General features: G+C 47.7%; 1 protein-coding gene across 1 annotated transcript; it reads left to right on the top strand.

The window, feature by feature from the left end:
- The first annotated feature begins 5,015 nt into the window (after positions 1-5,015).
- LOC121437860 (threonine--tRNA ligase, mitochondrial) lies at positions 5,016-20,880 on the top strand. The gene is made up of 18 exons (XM_041637961.1): positions 5,016-5,172; positions 5,382-5,578; positions 7,449-7,572; positions 8,916-9,040; positions 9,690-9,807; positions 9,905-9,969; positions 10,178-10,256; positions 11,645-11,791; positions 12,148-12,246; positions 12,628-12,845; positions 13,702-13,864; positions 14,187-14,324; positions 14,494-14,571; positions 17,894-17,994; positions 18,136-18,237; positions 18,376-18,448; positions 19,437-19,551; positions 20,552-20,880. The coding sequence occupies exons 1-18, from the start codon at positions 5,092-5,094 to the stop codon at positions 20,698-20,700; spliced, it is 2,172 nt and encodes a 723-aa protein (XP_041493895.1). The 5' UTR covers positions 5,016-5,091; the 3' UTR covers positions 20,701-20,880.
- The last annotated feature ends 72 nt before the right edge of the window (positions 20,881-20,952 follow it).

Here is a 20,952-nt window from a genome sequence, read left to right as displayed (position 1 = left end):
AATTGCCTCCAATATTGTTTTCCAGTTTAATAAAATGTGGTTTTCTTTGTTGTGTGGTTAACTTTTCCCCTCTTACATTGAACTTTTCCATCTGTCCTCTTTAGACTTGTGCGTTGTCACTGAAGTCTGGCTGAGCCTGTAAGATCTTCATGGCCTCCTCGGTGTTCTGTTTGGTCCTCTGCATTGTAATGGGTGGGATGCGGTCAGGGTGCTCAGGGAGTGATCGATAAGTGAAGTGGGTTATACTGTATAGATTATATGTGTGTTTTCCAAATACTGTACAGCTGTGAACCAAGGGAAAAAGGTGATGTTTTGGTTGTCAGGCTTGCGGTGCTAAGCATCAAACCCACGGCTTGTGCATTGTAAGCAAGCACGGACCATTGAAGGACATCTAACTATAGGGAACATTTTCAAAGCAAGCATAGAGTTGAGGGCAATGTGTGGGAAAGCGTCCTTTTGGTCATCTATATCTGTCCTTGGTGACATGGGTGATTGACCTGCCATGTAGAACTCATACGTAGCCTCTCTTACTCCATCCTTTTTCATAACCCAGTGAGGCTTAATAAATGGAATGTTGGCTTAAAGGGATCACACGGGATAGTCACTACATCTGGGCCAGGCTTGGGTCACTGGCAGGGTAAAAGGCTCTGAATAGCAGCCCTGATTTCGTGAAGCTCCCCGTGTCACAAGACCTCAGAAGTGGCAGCAGTCTAGGGAGCACACCCAGTTCCCAGGGCGTACCACTACACTGACTCTGGAGTCTGATTCACCTTTGCTTCCTTGTCTCCACTAAAGCTCAGCTGGTCACTGAAAGTCTGCACCTGAAGGAGCAACATCTTTTAGACTTCTGCCTTGGCCTCTGGGCATGTTGGTGAAAAACTATGTGGCTTCTGCTCCCCTTCTCCAGTTTGTTTTATTCTATTTGGGCCAATCAATTTTTTTTTCTTATTTTGGTTTTTTGAGACAAGGTTTCTTTATAGTTTTGGAGCCTGTCCTGGAACTAGTTCTTTTACCAGGCTGGCCTGTAACTCAAAGACATCTGCCTGCCTCTGCCTCTCGAGTGCTGGGATTAAAAGCATGTGCCACTACCGCCTGGTATATTCGGACCAATCTTACACAACAGGAATGAGTTACCTCCTCTTGTGTGGAGACTTAGTAACATCATCAGAATGGGTTTGGGGGTATTAGGGTGTTTCTCATTCTTGCTCATGAGTAACTATAGACAAATCTGATCAGTTGCTGTTCACAATTGCTGAGGAGTAACTCACTGAGGTGGTAAAGACAAGTCTTCTAGAAGATCACCTGTAAGCTGTCTCAAGCACCTGTTTCTGTGCAGATGGGGAGAACATGACAAGGGAAAGGAAGAAGAGATACAAAGCTAGAGGTCCCAGTCAACCTGTGAACAGAGGAACACTTTCCTTAGTTAAAAAGTTGCTTTTGTTTTGTTTTTGTGTGGGTAGGAGGGGACTAATTTGCAGTAGAGCACATGCTTAACATTTAAAAGGCCCTGGTCTAGGAACAAAGGGGATTGGGTGAGGGTTTTTTTATTTTTATTTTTTAAATTTCATTTATTTTTTTGGTGTGTGTCTCTGCATGCGTGCTTGGAATCAAGCTCAGGACCTCATACATATAAAGCACGAATCGGTATCCCAGCCTCTCCCCTTTTTTGTTTGTTTCCTAGTCCCTTTGTTCTCACCTAGGCAGGAGCCTCTTTGGGCGGAAGCATAGGGAGATCTGTGGTGGCACCTGAGAAACGAAACCATCATCTGTTCATGTTTGACTCAAAAGGATGTTGCTAACCCAGTCTATCTTGGACTTGTTTGGGTTCATGGCAAACTAAGTGTTCTCCAAATTTTTGTTTCTTATTGTATTCTCTTGTATTTGTAACATGGTCAAGTCCTTTGACGTTTGATCTGTGGAAAAGAAAGGACCTGACGGTTCTGTTTTTCTTGGGCCATCTGTGAAAATGGAAAGAAAGGATATTGACAACATCCAGTTTTGCTCCCCCGCCTGCTTTCATATGGTAGAGCCCTTTGCGTCCACATGAGCAGTTAGTCCTTGCCGAGGCCAATAGAGGTTAGTAAAGTATAAAATTGGTCCCATGTTAGACCTTCCACATTACTTAGCGAATCCTCTATCTAAACTTGACTTCCCAGCATTTGCTAAATGAGCTGGAGCTGTAAGAGTGGTAGTGTTCTCGTTTGTGAGGCTCAGGCCGTGTCCCGGAGCTAAAATGGATTTGAGGGCTATACACTGATCCCGGTGGATGAAAAAGCCGCTCATTGGAGATAGCTTCTAGTGCCTTAAAGCTAGAAAGACAAACTCTTTCTTTTACCAAAACTTCAGCCAGGTGAGGATCCCTGGTCTTTGTTTTTTGTTTTCTTTTTATTAATTTAATTGAAGCCTGGTCTAAGAGTAGAAGAGAAATTCCTAAATTTTGATTAAGGATCTAAAACATCCTTCATTGCAGACTTTCCTTACACTTTTGTGACTCTCGTTTATTCATTTTCTACAACCATAGAGGCAAGTCGGGAGGCATCACCTTTTTTGACTTTCTTGAAACTCTTCACTCTAAAAGACCTTTTTGGCCACAAACATCTGAGTCATGATGTTTGAAAGAAAAGGAAGCAAATCCATGTTAGCAAGCACGATTCATTATGAGTAATCTGGGTTTACTTAGGGTGTCATCGTGGATGTATGAGCAAGCCAGGCTGTGGGTTTGGACAGACTAGGATTTGGCCGTGGGATCATTTCCCATGGTTTAAAGGGAGCATAAGAACACTAGACTGAGTACTTGGAATGAGATGAAATGATGAAATAGTGATGCACCCAAGGACTCAGGCACGAGTGGGGTGGGCAAAAAAAAAAGTTTCAGAGATATTTTTTCAGATAGACTAAAGGTTTAGGGTTCCCCGAAGCCAAGGCATGTACTAGGAGAACCATTGATTAATGCATTGGTCTTAGCTGTCTGGTTTGCTTCAATGGGCATACAACATTCCTTCCTCTACTGCAGCACAAGTTACATATGTGATTATGTGGTAGCTGATCAATCAACACCAGCCCAGTGCATTGCACATAATAAATGTTGAAGGATGAGTGTAAGGAGCTGTCATGCAGGGTGGCATCTCTCTGTGATCCTAGCAAAAGGACACAGTGGAATAATTTTTATTAATGTCAAAAGGTAGAGTTTCCAGTACATACTTAACTCAGTGATTATTGAGTGTCTACCATTTTGTTGCCTGTCTCTGTTACATTGTCACAAGAAAACCTTGTTCTGCCATTGCCATCCTTTCTAAATGCTACTTAAAATGCTGTGCTCTCACCACAAGAATGCACACTCAAAATCTCTACAGCCTTGTCTCTTTCTTTGTATTTCAGGATGTCTAAGATATCAGAAGATGGAGCCCCAGAGTGGGCTATGATGCAAGTCAGCTGCCATCCCCAGACAGAACTTTGGGCCTCTCTGGAAGCCTAAGTTAAGCAGCTTTTTCTGACAACTCTTCCACAAGACCCCTTGATCCTATCACCACTGCAGTCTGGGAATGGACTAAGCATCCTTACCCCCAGGTGAGGGGACTAATTGAACCCGAACAGGCGCTAACAAGTTCCCTTCCCTTTATGCTTCTCCACACATCTGACCATGTTTCTGTTTTTACTGTATAAAGCTAACTAAATATAGCTAGCCCTGTATCCTAGATTGAATGGTGAAGAATAAAAGATAAAGGAAGATGAAGGCTGGAGTAGTAATGAAAGGCACAAAGTTTAGGTGAGGAACAGAGAAATGCCTCTAAGGTGATCAGGGAGGGGGTCAGCTAGAGGAAGGACACAGAATGCTGGAAGCGTGCAAACCTGAAATTCATCAGCACCTTATTTTTTTTATAATTTTATTTATTTGGTTTTTTTTGAGACAGGGTTTCTCTGTGGAACTGTCCTGGCTGTCCTGGAACTCACTTTGTAGACCAAGCTGGCCTCGAACTCATTGAGATCCACCTGCCTTTGTCTCCCTAGTGCTGAGATTAAAGGCCTGCACCAACACCGCCCAGGTCATCAGCACTTTTTGACCTTAAACTATCTTCTGTGATTTTTCAAATTCCATTTCTGGGACCAGTAAGATGGCTCGTCAGATAAAGGCACCTGCTGCCCAAACCTGGCAACCTAAGTTCTATGCCTAGAACCCACATGATGTGAAAGTACAGAGCTGCCTCCAGGAGGGTGGCATCTGCAGGAGGGTGGCATCTGGCCTCCACAGCTGTGCTGCCTGTGCCCACAAACATACTTCATACACACACAGCAATGACAAATTAAAATTCACATCTAGCTGTGTCTTAAAGTCCCTCCACCAAGAATGACTAGGAAGGGCCCAAGGAATGGCTTCCCCCGATTGTTCCAGTATTAGAGTTGTTATATCCAATGGTAATAGCAGCATTTTGCTGCTGGTGCCTCTTATGGTATATCAAACATTGAGAGTTTAACTATTTACATCAGGTGTACCTCAACAACTGGAACAGATACTCCCCTGACCCTGACAGGGTTGTTGTCCTGGAACTCGCTTTGTAGACCAAGCTGTTCTCAAAGGAGTGTGCCACCACCACCCAGCTGGACTGGATATTTTTCTTCTAGCTTTATAGATGAGAAAATCGAGATTACAGAAACAGTTCACCAAAAACTACTTAGTACCAGTTCCAGGATTTACACTAGATGTTTAATTCTAGTGTCTGTACTCTTGTTTCCTTCCTGCTTTAAGGATGTTTAAAAATTTATGATTAAAGGAAAATGACTAATTTCCATTCCTGTTTTTCTCTCACTCTTGCTCTCAGGAGGTCTGCCCTTGTCCTAAAAGTTGGGCACCTTCCTGTCACTTTGGGCATCAGGTATGTGCCACAGCTTCCACCTTCCGGTCAACCGGAACCTTTCCCGGAACGACTGCTGCGGTGTGGGACGTGCCTCGGCGGATATCCTGTGGGGGTGGTACCTGACCGAGTGGCGGCTACTTTATCCAATAGGAGGGGATATTGTTAGCTCAGACGCCAATGAGGACTCTGGTGAGAAAGAAGCGGTGATCTGAGCATGGAGGCACCGACTTGAGGCAGCATGGCTCTCTGTCTGAGGTGGCGCCGGCTCGGGCTCCCGCTGCCGGGGTTCCGCGGCTGCGAGCTGCACACAGTGCATGAGGTACGCAAAGCTCCTAACCGTCCGGCCCAGCAGAGTCCAAAGCACAGGCTGTCCAGCCTTCCCATACCCTGCTGCCCCACTCTGAAATGTGCGGTCCCCTTGAATTCCCAACCTGACGCCTACTGTGAACTTAAACCCCCACCGCCCCCTTTGCGGAGTAGTGGAAATACGGCCAGAAATAACCTCCTAATTTGTGCCTTTCTCCTCAGGCCTCTGTGCTGACTCCTCCCCATTGGCTGGCAGAACGATTTGCCCTCTTTGAGGAGCTATGGGCCGCTCAGGTGAAAAGGTTAGCGAGTGTGACACAGAAGAAAGCCCAGGCTATTAAGATATCACTTCCTGAAGGCCAGAAGGTAGATGCTGTTGCGTGGAACACAACCCCTTACCAACTAGCCCAGCAGATCAGGTATCAAGCCATCCTCTACTTACAAGAATTATTTTTTCTGTCCATTATTTTCTCTGCACCTGGTCAGGGAAAGAAAACAGTTTTTTTTTTTTTCTTTGTTTCCTATCAAAAGGGTAGTGTTTGGTCAGGAAGAGGAGGTGAAGTCATCTAAGTGATTGTCACACAAGCCTAAGGGCCTGTAGCATATGCCCCCCCCCATAAATAAATGAAATAGTATTTTAAGTTTAAAAATAAAAAGGGTGGATGTGATGACATGTTCTTGTAATCCCAACAGATTCCTGTACTGTCTGGCCAGCCGCCCACCCTGCTGGGGGAGCTCCTTTGCCAATGAGAGACTCTGTTTCTAAAAACATGGTTAATGGCTCCCAGGGAAGAATACACACCTACACCCCCCACCCCCAAAGAAGCATCTTTTAAAAGAAAAACTATTGTTGGGTATGGTGGTGTGCACCTTTAATCCCAGCATCCACGGGGCAGGTGGGTCTCTAATGCAAGGCCAGCCTGCTGGATACCGTGAGTTCCAGGCAACCTGGGCTGTGTAGGGAGAGTCTGTCTCCAAAATTTTTTCGTACAGAATTTATTTTTCGTGTTTAGTATGTTTCCCTGTCCTCGCGCTCACACACGTGTGCCTGTGCACGCCCACACACATGCATGACCCAGTGCACAGTGGAGGAAGTTCTTTCCTTCATCAGACTTGACAACAAGCACCCTTACCCCTTACAGACATGCTCGGGCTCCATGTTTGAGCTGTCTTGACTCTTCTGCCTCCACTTCCTGAGTTCTGACCTTAGAGGTGTGCACCACCATTTCTAGTTAATAGAAGACTGGGAATCAAACCCAGGTCTATTTGCATGCAAGCAAGCTTTCTACAGACTGAGTTAGATCTTCTACCCATGCTTTTTTTTTTCCAAGTTCAAGGACAGTTTTATTTGACTTAAAGAAAAAAGCCTCCCACCTGGCAGTGGTGGCACTGTTCTTTAATCCCAGCACTTGGGAGACAGAGGCAGGTGGATCTCTGTGAGTTTGAGGTCAGTCTGGTCTACAGAGCAAGTTCCAGTACAGCCAAGAGTATGCAGAGAAATCCTGTCTCAAAATATGAATAAAGCCAGACAGTGGTGGCACACGACTTTAATTCCAGCACTAGGGAGGCAGAGGCAGGTGGATCTCTGTGAATTCGAGGCCAGCCTGGTCTATAAGAGCTAGTTCCAGGACAGGCTCCAAAGCTACACAGAGAAACCCTGTTGCGAAAAACTAGAAGAGAGAGAGAGAGAGAGAGAGAACGAACCTACCTGCAGGGCAGTCAAGCTGTAAATCTTAGCAGCTGCCTGAAGAGAACGAGGAGAGAAGGGGCAAGGCCAGGCTGCTAAGTTGTTGTGGAAATCAGAGAAAGCAGCTTACTGTCTATGGAAGAGTAGTGAGACCCAGCCACACCTCATGGTGACTCAGGGCAGTGTTTACTGTAGTCTTGGCTGGCCTTGAGTTTATGAAAATCTTCCTGCTTAAGCCTCCCAAGTGCTGGATTACAGGTGTGAGCCACTATACCCGAATAGCCTTTCTTGCCAAATTTGGTGGTAGAGGCCTATAATCTTCACATTCAGACAGTGGAGGCAAAAGATTCAGAATTCAAGGCCAGCCTGGACCGTATAACAAGACCTATCTTTAAAAGGGAGCGAGGGGTCCTTGATAATTTATCTTTGTAGTTTCAGAGTCTCTGTCCTTCTGTTATCCATTGAGCAAAGGAATAGTAAGTTTTATTGTTCTGGAAGCTCATTTCCACTTAAAAAACATAAAGCTCCTGAGATACCTGCCTCTTGTCCTTGTGGGCTGTGACCTCACTCTTCTCCATCGCTCCTGCCCTCGCCTGCTGCAGCTCAACCCTGGCTGACACCGCTGTGGCTGCTGAAGTAGATGGAGAGCTCTATGACCTGGAGCGGCCCTTGGAGACAGACTGTCACCTCAGATTCCTGACCTTTGATTCCCCAGAAGGCAAAGCGGTAAGTTTCTTCCACATAACAAGAACAGAACCTAATTAGCTAAACGATCTTTAAACTGGAAATTCTAATTTTTATTTATGTATTTTGATTTTTCAGGATAGAGTTTCTCTGTGTAACCTTGACTGTCCTGGAACTCACTCTGTAGAGCAGACTAACCTTGAACTCACAGAGATCTGCCTGCTTCTGCCTCCCCATTGCTGGGATTAAAGGCCTGCACCACCACCACCTAGCGAAATTCAAATTTTTTTTTTGCCTCAGTTTCTCAGTTTGCAACTGAGGAGACATGCCACAGACTATATTCACCATCTGATCAAAGCTGGAAGCCTTGATGAAGGCATTTACTTAGCATTGTTCTGTTGATCAAACAGCTTGTGTGCTAGTGAAAGGGAGAGAATGAGCTGAGAAGCAGAAGGGTAACGTGCCTTTTCAACCTCTGCAATTCTTGAGTACACACAGTGCAAGTCACCCGTGATGTGTGCTCACTTCTCATGGGGTTCCATGACTGAGCATAAAACCTAGGTGCTTTGTTCATTCCGTGTCAGCTCAGGTATCACAGAGCGTGCTTACTTAGGATCCAGAAAAATGTATTTCTTTTGTCATCCAAATGTGGACAGTGAACAAATCCAAGAATAGTTCCATCACACTAGATTTCTGGACTAGAAAAAAGTGGCACCAGAAGGCAAAGCAGAAGCTGCGGATGGCGAATGGATGATGCCCTGAATTGTAGCGACACACACACACAAGCAACAGTGACAGCAGACGCCAACCGTAGCTTTCTGTCTGTGTGTGCCAGCACAGCCAGTCAGGAACCACACTCTTTCTAAGTACTATATCAGGAAGCTCTAAAGCAGGAGGCACTGGCCTCCTGCTTCTGTGCCCCTGGCCCGGGAACACTGAAGATGTGTGAGTTGGATCTGCACTTCCACCCAGCAGCAGAAGAGACAACATTGGCTCTCTGCTTTAAAGAAAGATTTTATTTTATACCTGTCGGTGCCTGTGTGTTTGTACATGTCTACCTATGTGCCTGGTGCCCATGGAGTCTAGAAGAGGGTGTCAGATCCCCTGAAGTCAGAGTTACAGGTGACTGTGAGCCACGATCTGGGTGCTGGGACCCAAATCTGCTTCACCTGCAGGAACAGCATCCTTGAGCATTAGAGCGTCTCTCCAGCCCCCTTTAGACAACTGTTTACTGTGCAGAAGTCACTCTCATAAACCTAGACTCTCCATTTTGCAGCAGGCAATCTTAAAACAAGTGCTACAGCTTCTCAGCCAGCTCCGAGGAAGGCAGCAGAACCGGGACCTAGCCAGCAGTTGCCGAGCTCATTTTGGTCCTGTCCCTCCAGGTATTCTGGCACTCTAGTGCCCACGTTCTGGGCGCAGCAGCTGAGCAACAACTGGGTGCTGTTCTCTGCCGAGGTCCAAGTACAGAATCTGGCTTTTACCATGATTTCTTCCTGGGAAAAGAGAGGTGAGCCGTCCAAGGAAGGGGATTGATTCTGGGGTGGTTTCCGGGGTCTCAGAGCAAGTGCAGTTTCGAGGAGAAGCTCTAGCAAGTTTGTCTTCTAACTCTGCTGGAACCCCCTCTTCCAGTCCGTGGGAGTTTATTACTATTGTGGTCTCATTCCTCCGGCTTTCCTTCCTTCAGCACACACTGTCTTTCTGCTCCTTCTCTCTCCCTTTCTCATTTTTAGCCCAGGCTGGTCTTGAACTCATGATCCTCCTGTCTTGCCTATAGAGTGCTTGCCTAGCATGATCACAGACCTGTGTTTAGTCTTCAGCACCATGCACACACAAAATAATCTATGCTGTTGTTCTGGTGCAGCCCTTTGATCCCAGCACTCAGGAGGCAGAGGCAGGCGGATCTCTGTGAGTTCATAGCTAACCTATATGGTCTATAGAGTGAGTTCCAAGATAGCCAGGGCCACAAAGAAAAACCCTATCTTGAAAAACAATCCAACAAATAAAAACTATACATAATTTCCGATTTGTTTTTTCTGAGTTTGTCTTTGCCAGTTAATTATAGATTTCTTCGTCAAAGGGCAGAACTTTACTTCTTAGCTAATGTGTCATGACTCGGGTTGTCTCTGAAGAAGCAGGTCAACAATTCCCTTTTCCAGGACAGTCCGGAGCCCAGAGTTGCCCCTTTTAGAACGGATTTGCCAGGAGATCATAGCTGCAGCACCGCCGTTCCGGAGGCTAGAGGCTTCTCAGGATCAGCTTCGGCAGCTCTTCAAGGTGAGTTGGCAGTAGGAGAGGAGTTTGGTGAGACTTGAAGGAAAGGGTGGCTCCAGGATGCCCTTGTAGCTCCACACGCCTTTCTGCCTTCCTCTAGGATAACCACTTCAAGCTTCATCTGATCGAGGAGAAAGTGACAGGCCCAACAGCAACAGTGTATGGGTGAGCCTTGTCAAGAGCAAAGAACTGGACTAAAGGAAGGGTGGTGGCTGATAATCTGTATTGCTCTAGAAAAAGAAGTGGGAAGAGGAATTTGCTTTTACTCTCTGTTGGCAAAACAGCTTCTGTATCAACACCCGTTCTGTCAGTTGAAGCTGAACTGAACTGAACAGGAACACGTGGAGAGCACTAAGAGGCCTCTCTGTCTCAGGTGTGGCATGTCAGTGGATCTTTGCCGGGGCCCCCATCTACGGCACGCTGGACAGATTGGAGCTCTGAAGCTTCTGGCGGTGAGCTGACGGTGTGATTAGATGCCCTGCTCTCTCGGGAGAGAGCTGCAGAGCCGAAAGAAAGCCCTCTGCCCCTTCTCCGCTTGATGACTATGAGGGAATCTAGGAAGAAGACAGGTTCCCCCATTCTGGAATCTCAAGGTTTCATGGCAGGGTCCAGAATTCAATTTAGACTCCCTAGTCTGGGTCTGGATTAAGGGAAATGAAGCAAGATCGTGACGGGGTCATATGAGGAAGGCATGTGTCGAGAAGGACCATGTCTGGGAGAACAGGTGCTTCTGTTTGACAGATACCGGGGAGATCACCCAAGGCAAGGGCATTCCATGAAGTACTCTTCCTACACATCGTGGTACTGCATGGGATGGAAGGTAGCAAGAGACAGGCAGATGTGTAGAAAAAACCTCCTGAAAACTTAGTCATGTACGTGATCTTATTCTGCTACTAGTGAGGTGTGTGGCGTTAGCCAAATCTCCTTACCTGCTGCTCCTATCTGTGAAATGAGACTGACTATTCCTGTACCACTGGTACAGCCACATTATAGAAACAAAGTCAGCTAGCTCAGGACAGTGTTCAAGAAAAAGGGTATAGGGGCTGGAGAGATGGCTTAGTGGTTAAGAGTACTGACTGCTCTTCCAGAGGATCCGGGTTCAATTCCCAGCACCCACATGGCAGCTCACAACTGTCTGAAGATCCAGTTGCAGGGGATCTGACACCTTCACACCAATGCATATAAAATAAAGTTAAATAAACCCATAAAAAATATTTTAAAAAAAGAAAAGAAAAAGGCTATAAATTGTTGGTTCTTTCAAACTAGACATGTTAATACATGCCTGTGATCCCAGCACTTGGGAAATGGAGGCAGTAAGATTAGGAATTCAAGGTTATCCTTGAGTGTTACATCACATCTGGGCTCACCTTTGACTACCTGAGGCCCTGTGTTAAAAACAACAGCGAAGGTTCTTATTAACACTGTTGAAGCGCAAGCAGGGGCATTTGAATTTCATACGGCTAGGCATAGATGGGTGTGGAAGTCTGACTTCTCTAGCAGCTGTCTGGAGTACTGATAAGGAAAGGTGGACAAAAGGACATTTAGTTTTTCTCCTAAGCAGTGATTTATTAGGAGGTGGAGCCTACTGTAAGGCGCTGGTGGGGCAGTGAGAATGTAGAGAAGTGCTTTGTGAGATTGCAGCTGACCAGGATGCATAGAAGATACGACCCAGGTCACCAAAGGATGGAGAAGCCATCTTGCGGGTACTTGTGGAAGGAAAGCACTCGGAGGTGAACTGGTCTTCAGGTGGTCACCAAGAGCAAGAGCATCAGAGATTTGACAGAAGGTCGGTGTCTCTGGTCCTTTTCATCTTCTTTTTGATATCCTCTGCCTCTCACAGAACTCCTCAGCCGTGTGGAGGTCCTCAGGAGCTCCGGAGACACTGCAGAGAGTGTCAGGAATTTCTTTCCCCAAGGCAGAGTTACTGAGGAGCTGGGAAGCCTGGAGGGAGGAAGCGGAGTTGAGAGACCACAGGCGCATCGGGAAGGTACAGAGCACAGAAGAGGGGAGGATGGTGACAGGGTGCAAGGTGAAGGGATGTGATGGGAGCTTTTTGTTGGTTTTGTCTTGATTTTTGTTTCAGTTTTTATTTCTCTAGACAGTCTCATGTAGCCTTGCTGGCCTCCTGCTGTAGCCAAGAATGACCCAAACTCTTAACCCCCCTGCCTCTGCCTCTTACATCCCAAGTACTGGGATTACAGGCTCAAACAACCACACCTGACCAAAGAATGTGATTGTGAATTTGCCCAAAGATTCAGTCAATGCAGGGAGCAGCTCTGTCATTTGCTCCTTTAGTTCCAAAGCCCTACCCTCTTTGAGTGACAGGTAATATCCTTTCCCTAGGAACAGGAGCTCTTCTTCTTCCACGAACTGAGCCCTGGGAGCTGCTTTTTCCTGCCCCGCGGGACAAGAGTCTATAATGCCCTGGTGGCTTTCATCAGGGTAAGCAGAGCACATGTGCAGACGAAAGCCATGTGGGGCCTAGAGGAAGCCAAGGTCTTTGAGTTTGGCTCAGGCATGGTGGCATGTGCCTGTAGTCCCGGACAGAGACTAAGCAGAGGATCATGAGTTTGAGGACAGCCTGGGTCGCATAGCAAGATCCTGTCTCAAAGGAAAAGAGCGTAAACCTGTAATATTCTGCTGACTTTGAACAAGGTATTAACTGTTGTGTGGTCTGCAGGGAAGCAGCTTAAAGGGTCTGCATGGTGTTTAATCGCTTGTGGCTGTGGCCAACGTGGTCTGAGTCCCTGAGAGAATCACAAAGCTTGTGTTTCCTCTCCTCTCAGTAACACTGACTTTTGGTGCCTGTGTTCACTTTTTCAGGCCGAGTATGCCCGTCGTGGTTTCTCAGAGGTGAAAACTCCCACGCTGTTTTCTACAAAACTCTGGGAACAGTCAGGGCATTGGGAGCATTATAGGGCGGACATGTTTTCCCTGAAGCCCCCAGGCACTAATGGTCCCGACAGCTCTCAGAGTGGCCACCCTGCCAGGTGTCCCAAAGACACGCTTGCTCTCAAGCCCATGAATTGCCCTGCACACTGGTGAGTTGGGAGCCAAGAAGCCTGGTTCCTCCAGGGACTGGGATAACAGGTCACAAAAATGTAAAGTAATATAAAGTACCTTGGAAAGAATATCGGGGCATCTCATTTGGGTCTTGAATCTACTACAGGTAGATTCAGTATTTACCTGAGTGAATTTTGGGAAACTATTCCATTTCTTGTGCCTTTTTTCGTTAGCAATATTGAGACTCTGTACCCATCACAGAATATGGACACAGTAAATGATGCCTGTTCTTACATGACTGAGAGTTTAACTTTTTTTCATCTTCTTCTAGACAGGGTCCAACTGTGCAGCCCTGGCTGGCCCCAGACTCACTACATAGACCAGTCTGGCCTCACACTTAGAGACCCGCTTGTCTCTGCCTGGTGGTGTTAAGGCATGCACCACCGTGCCCTGCCGAAATGCGGCTGTTGACCAGACACTCAGGATAGGATTGGCAGGACCCAGTGGGAGAGTGTGCAGAGGGAAGGGCAAGCACTGTAGACAGCAGCAGCAGTCTCAGGACTGGAGAGGCAAAGGCCAGCCTACGCCACACAGCAAGTTCTAGGCCAGCCAGGGCTGCATACTAAGACCTTGTCTCAAAAAAAAAAAAAAATGAGGGCCGGGTGGTGGTGGCGCACGCCTTTAATCCCAGCACTCGGGAGGCAGAGGCAGGCGGATCTCTGTGAGTTCGAGACCAGCCTGGTCTACAGAGCTAGTTCCAGGACAGGTTCCAAAGCCACAGAGAAACCCTGTCTCGAAAAACCAAAAAAAAAAAAAAAAAATGAGTAGGAAAAGGAACAGTTAGCCATGGCTCCTTTTCCCTTTGGCCCTAACTTTTTCCCATCCCAACTTCAGCCTCATGTTCGCCCACCGGCCCAGATCCTGGCGGGAACTACCTGTGCGACTGGCTGATTTTGGAGTCTTGCATCGTGCTGAGGCCTCTGGTGGTCTGGGAGGATTGACACGGCTATGGCGCTTCCAACAGGATGATGCTCACATCTTCTGTGCACCAAATCAGGTGACTCCTTGTTCTTCAAATGTGTTAACTTCCTCTGCCTTTTTATGTAGCCGAGAATGATCTTCATTTGAGTGCTGGGATTACTGGCATGTGCCACCATGCCTGATTTATACAGTGCTAGAAATCATGCTTGCTAGCCAGGCAGTATACCAACCGAGCCGCATCCATAGGCTTTGGGTGCCTTTTTTATACTGTAGTATAGCTATCCCTCTGGTCCCGGTCCATCACCACTGCCACACCCCTGCCCTGTCTTCCCTAGAACTACCTATCACCTCAGATTTCCAGCTGGCATCTAGCTGACATCCTGACTTTCTGTTTCTAGCTGGAAGCAGAGATCCGAGGCTGCCTTGATTTTCTCCGATCTGTTTATGCTGTTCTTGGATTTTCCTTCCACCTGGCTTTATCTACCCGGCCGTCTGGCTTCCTAGGGGAACCTCACCTATGGGACCAGGCTGAGCAGGTGAGTAGGAGAAAGGGAAACCAAGCAGATAAACCAGTCTGCCGTGGGGAGGGGGATGGAGTAGCCCAGGTCTTCAGAGAAAGGCATGAGCTCTGGGTGTTAATTTTCATGGGCCAGCAGGTTATCTTGCTAATGTCTCCTTCGTACTCCTCATCTTGCTCTCTCTAAGGTCCTACAACAAGCCTTGGAGGAATTTGGAGAACCCTGGGACCTTAACCCTGGAGATGGTGCTTTCTATGGGCCTAAGGCAAGCTGGAACCACACTTAGGAGTTGTATTTAGTCTGTCTTCTTTAATTAAGTTGTATCTACAAAGAACTGCTTTAAAAGTTGTGTAGGCCATAAAACAAACAGTGCATGTCTGCCCTGTGGAGCTTAGTGCTCCCTGAAGGGCGAGCTGGGTGAACCGGCCCTGTCAGCCCAGTGGAGCCGTGCTGTGTAGCGCCGTGGAAGCGCAGAGGGTGCAGCAGGACTCAGTCTAGGGAAGCTTCCTGCGGGAACTGGGTCTCAGGAGGGAATGGCATAGGCACCTAGAGGTAGGAGGATGGGGTAAGAACTCACAGAGCAAGTTAGAAGAGAAGAAAGTATAGGGCAAAAAGGCTGTTAGGAGCCTACTATGGGCACTGGGCTATAATTGTAGGTACTTGGGAGGTTCAGAAAGGATCACATGAGCCCTGGGATTTGAGGCCAGCCAGGGTAGCAAACAAAGACCTCACCACAAAACCAGGACGATAGAAATAAGGCTCAGTGGTAGAATAACTTGACAAGTTGCACAGGCTCTAGATTTGATCCCCAACAGTGCAAGAAAAAGAGGCAAGGCCCTGAGGTCGCCTTGTTGGATGTGAGGCCTGCTTGTTTCCTTGGGTTTCTCACACTGTGAACACAGATTGGTCTGGAACTTTATTTATTTTTAGTTTTTCAAGACAGGTTTTCTCTGTGTAGCTCTGGTTGTCCTGGAACTCACTCTGTAGACCAGGCTGCCCTGAACTCAGAGATCCATCCTGCCTCTGCCTCCCAGTGCTAGGATTACTTGTGTTCTCTACTACCCCAGCTTGGCTGCTGGGTTTGTTTGGTTTTATTTGTTTTTACAGTTTTTTTTGTTTGTATTGTTCATTTATTTATTTATTTATTTATTTATTATGTATACAATATTCTGTCTGTGTGTATGCCTGCAGGCTAGAAGAGGGCACCAGACCCCATTACAGATGGTTGTGAGCCACCATGTGGTTGCTGGGAATTGAACTCATGATCTTTGGAAGAGCAGACAGTGATCTTAACCTCTGAGCCATCTCTCCAGCCTGTATTGTTCTTTCTAAAGATTTGTTTATTTCTGGGGACTGGAGAGATTGCTCAGCAGTTCAGAGCCCTCGTTGCTTTTGCAGAGGACCGCGTTCTCTATGTTCTCCTATTTGCTGACTCACAGCCATACGTCCTAACTCCAGTCCAGGGGTCGGTGCCATGCATATGCTGTACATATATAGATGCAGGCAAAACATGCATTCACATAAATAAAAACAAAATGTTCTAAAAAAGTTTTTTTTGAAGGTTTATCTTAAGTTGGGCAATGGTGGTGCACACCTTTAATCCCAGCTCTCAGGAGGCAGAAGCAGGTGGACCTCTATGAGTTCAAGACTAGCCTGGTCTACAGATTGAGTTCCAGAATAGCAAAAAAAAAAAAAAAAAAAAAAAAAAAAAAAAACCCTCTCTTAAAAAAAAAGATTTATCTATAGCCAGGCATAGTGGCCCACACCTTGAATCCCAGAAGCAGAGGCCGCCAGCCAAGCATGAGTTCAAGGCCAGCCTGGTCTACACAGTGAGTTTCAGGCTAGCGAGGGCTACACAGTGACACCTTGTCTTTGGAACCTGTGTAGTGGAAGGCAAGAACCAATTCCCAAAAGTTGTCCTCTGCCTTCTACATCCTTATCCCATACACATACACACAAAGTAAATAAATGTAAAAAATTTTATTAAAAAAATAATAATGTTGGTACACACCTATAACCCCAGCACTCAGGAGACTAAGATAAGAGGATATAGAGTTCAAATCCAGCCTGAATCATATAACAAAACCTCTTCTCAAAATCCTAGGGAAAAAAGAATGGCTCTTAGTCAAAGTTGGTGGCCTGATGTGGTGGTGGCTGCTTGCCTTAATCCAAGCACTTTAATCTTGAGAGGCAGAGGCAGGCGGATCTCTGTGAGTTCAAGACCAGCCTTGTCCTCAGAGCAAGTTCCAGGACAGTCTCCAAAGCTATACAGAGAAACCCTGTCTCGTAAAACCAAATGAATGAATGAATGAATGAATAGGGGGCTGGAGAGATGGTTCTGAGTTAAGAGGGCTGTCCAGTCATGAGAACCTGAGTTTGGAACCCAGCACACACTTAAGCTAGCTGTGATCTCACAAGTGCCCCTCACCCCAGTGCCCCTCACTGGGACTTGCTAGCTACCAGCCTAGGTGGGAGGAAATCTCCAGGTTCAGGGAGAGATCCTGCCTGTCTTAGGTTCATTTCCTGCTGCTGTCTGTGACCAGATGCTCTTGACAAAACAACCTAAGGGAGAAAGGGTCTATTCTGGCCCCCAGTTTGGGTATAGTCCCAGTGCAGCAGCTGGTCTCTCTGCCCTCATAGTTAGAGAACAATGGATGGACCCAATGCTTAACTTTATAATCCAGGACTTCCTCAGGGAATGGCCCCACACGAGTTAACCTGAGTGAGAGCATCCCCTACAAACATGCTCAGAGACCTATTTCCTAGGTGAGTCTAGGTCTTGTCAAGTTGGCAGCTGACATTAACCATTTTCCTGAGACAGTAGAAGACACAGGGTAAGCCTCTCTAGCCCTGTGCACATGTGTATGCACAGGCACACACACATACGTTACACACACAAAAGTCTGGTGGTGGTGGCACAGGCCTTAATCTCAGCACCTGGGAGGCAGAGGCAGGAGGGTTTCTGTGAGTTTGAGTCCAGCCTGGTCTTTAAAGGGAGTTCCAGGACATCCAAGACTATGCAGAGAAACCCTGTCTGATAAAAAACAAAAAAGAAAGAAGAAAAGGAAAGTTACCAAGAGAGGAAAGAATCTGAAAATCATTAAGTAGAACAAGACAAAATAATGACCAGGGCAGCCAAGGGATTGCAGGGGACTCACTGATTTCCATAGCAGCATCAACCTCTGCTTCGGTATGTGACATGTTAGAGGGCACTGAGCAGTTGTGCAGGGCTAAGGAAGTAGGTGAATTGAAGACGAAATAGGTAAGATTTGCCACATCTGACAGCAAAACAGCGGGAATGAACTAGAGATCTGCAGCTGAGTGGAGCGGGAAAGGGGTGAGCCTGTGGTAAAGGGGTGAGCCTGTGGGTAGGAAAGAGTAGCCAGACCGAGCGGTGGACTCAAGTGCAGCCTTGAGGGAGGTGACAGAACCTGGTGTAGAAGGTGGGGTATAGTCCTCTGCAATGAAGAGTTCAGGGGATTAAGAGGAACAGAGGAGTAGCCCGTGACGTGGGTGGTAGAAGTGTTGGCTGTTGAAGGTGATGGCAGCTATTGGACCTGATTTCTCTTGCTCCCATCTCTCTTTAGATTGATGTGCACCTCCACGATGCCCTGGGGCGGCCCCATCAGTGTGGAACGATCCAGCTTGACTTCCAGCTGCCCCTGAGATTCAACCTACAGTACAAGGGGTATAGAACCCTGCCTCAGCCTGAGCCAGTCCAGCCCCGCACACCCCACCCCACCAGAGATGTGTCTTGATAACTGGAAGGCGATTTAGGGCTCAGTTTGTGGCGCTGCCCCGTTCCACTCACTTCCATTTTCCTTCCAAGGCAGGCAGGGGCCCTGGAGCATCCAGTCCTGATTCACCGAGCAGTACTTGGTTCTGTGGAAAGGATGTTGGGCGTGCTGGCAGAAAGCTACAGGGGGAAATGGTGAGTCATGAGCACCAGATTTCCGTCCTCCTGTCCAGCCTCACGGTTCGAGCCTTAGTTTCTGACCTTATCCTGCCTGTTTCCTTCTCAGATCTCCCTGCAGCTGTACCTGAATGATTTCCTCTTTCTTCCCAACAGGCCCCTGTGGCTGTCCCCGCTCCAGGTGGTGGTCATCCCTGTGGGAACAGAGCAAGAGGAATATGCTAGGCAGGTGAGTTGGTGGCAAGGGGAAGAGCAAAGACAGGAACAGTAGGGCGTGTGACATGCGTCCTTGGGGGAGAGAGGCCCTGCAGGATGGGGGGGGAAGGGCCTGAGTGGCAGCTGTCCTGTGTGCTGAACATTCTCTATCTCAGAAACGAGATCAGCCCCTGCCTTGTGGGGATGTGTGAAAGCTGACTAATAGATGCTTAACATTGCCAGCAGAGCACATACGTGGGCTTAGTTTTCCTTTCCAAAGAGAACTGACGGGCAGGTGCAGCAGCACGTGCAGAACTCGGACTTAGGAAGCTGAGGCAGGAGGGTCACAAATTTGAGTCCAGCCCGGGCTTACTAGTGACACCTAGTAGGTGGGGCCTAGGGGTGTAGTCCAGCTGGTAGCATATTTACCTAGGATGCACAACGCAGTGGGTTCAGGTCCCAGCACCAGATGAGCCGGGCACATGCCTGCCATCCTGCCACCTAGGAGGGACACCGGAGCATCAAACAGCACGGTTCATAACCCAGGCTGCATGACATCGTCTTTTAGGAAGACTAATAACAGGGAAAGTACTAGAGTTAAACAGCTGGTGGGAAGGTGGGTGCCTGACAGCGACAGCACACAGAGCCCAGAACTAATCGGGGTTCGCGCAAGGAGAAGCACACAGAGAAGTTTCAGGTCCGGGATGGGAAGGAGGCCTCAGTGTCTCAGAAGAGGCAGGGAGTCAGCAAGGCTGAGAGCACTGAGGTGGGGGATGGGATGAGACAGGCGACCAAGTGTTGTAGCTCAAGCTTCCATTGAAATTGACTCATCACTAGCCGGTGATGGTGGCACATGCCTTTAATCCCAACCTTCAGGAGGCAGAGGCAGGTGAGTTCAAGGCCAGTCTAATCTACAAAGTGAGTTCCAGGATAGCCAGGGTTAGAACGAGAAACCCTGTCTCAAAAAAAAAAGAAAAAGAAAAAAGTTTACTTATCACCAAACCTCCATCCCCACGTCCCAGGTGCAACAGTCCCTACAGGCTGCAGGGCTTGTCGGTGACCTTGATGCCGACTCTGGACTGACTCTCAGCAGGAGAGTCCGCCGGGCCCAGCTTGCCCACTACAATTTTCAGTTTGGTAAGTTTGGTTAGCTTTGGCGCTCAGAGCCCCAGGCTCTGCATTCTCGGTATTAAGTCTATTGTTTGGCTTGTGTACATTGGATTAATTGGGCTCATTACCTAGGCCGGGTAGGAGCCTGACTAATCTGCCTCCCCTGCTCCTTCCCACAACCTCTTCCAACTCAGAACAGCTTTCTTCTCATTAACCCAGCCAAGCCAACAGCAGGGAGAAAGGGACAGCAGAGGGCTAAGATGAAGCTCACCTGCAGTCCATGATTGGGGAGGTGCATGCGGGAGGATCAAAAGTTTAAGCTATATGTACACGTATGTACGTATGTATATGTACATATATGTATGTATGTATGTGTATATATATATATATATATATATATATATATATATATATATATATATATATCAAGATTTTCAGTAACAAATTGCTGGGCTTGTAACTCTGTGCCAGAGCATGAGTTTGATCCCAACACCAAAACCACCGAAAGCTTTAATGGATTGGCCTTGTTTGTTGTTGAGTGGGTGGAGGCAGCTCTAGGGCACAAGAAGGGCCCTAGGAAGGAAGTTGCTCTGGCTGTTAGGACTCTGGAGGCAAGAAGCAGAAACTGCCTGATGGGCTCACACATGCCAGTCGCCTTGCCTGCACAAAGAGCCAGCTATGCCCCAGTCCAGCCCCCTCCCTTCCTGTATTGTACCCCTCCCCCAGGCACACACATACGTTTTTTTCTTTGTGTGAGCTCTTCGTCTGTTTCTTTGACTCTCCAGCCCTGGTCTCCTGACCAGTAGTGATAAGTCGAGTGGAGCCTGGACCATTTCCTTATCTCCTCAGAATGGACAGGCAGCAGCGTAGCAGGCACAACTGAATGCACTCCTTTAAGCCGCGTCTAGACTCTGCTCCCACCATCCCCCTGCCTCAAGATTCAGGACTCTGAAGCTTCTGCAGAGTAAAAGGAAATAGCTCATAGGGAGAGCTTTCCTGGGTTTGCAGTTGTTTCCTCTTCCTGCAGTGGTCGGCCAGAGAGAGCAGAGTAAGAGAACAGTGAACATTCGCACTCGAGACAACCGACAGCTCGGGGAGCGAGGCTTGGCCGAGTCTGTGCAGAGGCTGCTGGAGTTACAGGACGCCCGGGTCCCCAATGCGGAAGAAATGTTCTGAGTTTTGTTCCCTGGTGAGGCATAGACTCCTGAGAGCCCCTTATCATGGGAGATCCCAGCCCAGCTGGCAGCCCAGAACGTCCCTGACTCTTGAGAACTGCCTGGTTTGGAGGGCCCTGCACAGCAAGGAATGATGTGCTGCTTACGTGGGGGGGGAGAATAAAAATAAACTTGAAGCCGAGACTGTGTCTTCATCTGATCTGACGGGAAGGGTCTGTGTTGTCTTCCTGCTGCTCCAGAGCTGAGGAAAAGA

Source organism: Microtus oregoni, unplaced genomic scaffold, assembly GCF_018167655.1.
Source record: "Microtus oregoni isolate MIOR12 unplaced genomic scaffold, Mior012 000054F_ref0000373, whole genome shotgun sequence".
In the NCBI taxonomy this organism is placed as follows: domain Eukaryota; kingdom Metazoa; phylum Chordata; class Mammalia; order Rodentia; family Cricetidae; genus Microtus; species Microtus oregoni.
This window is presented reverse-complemented; position numbering and strand designations above follow the sequence as displayed.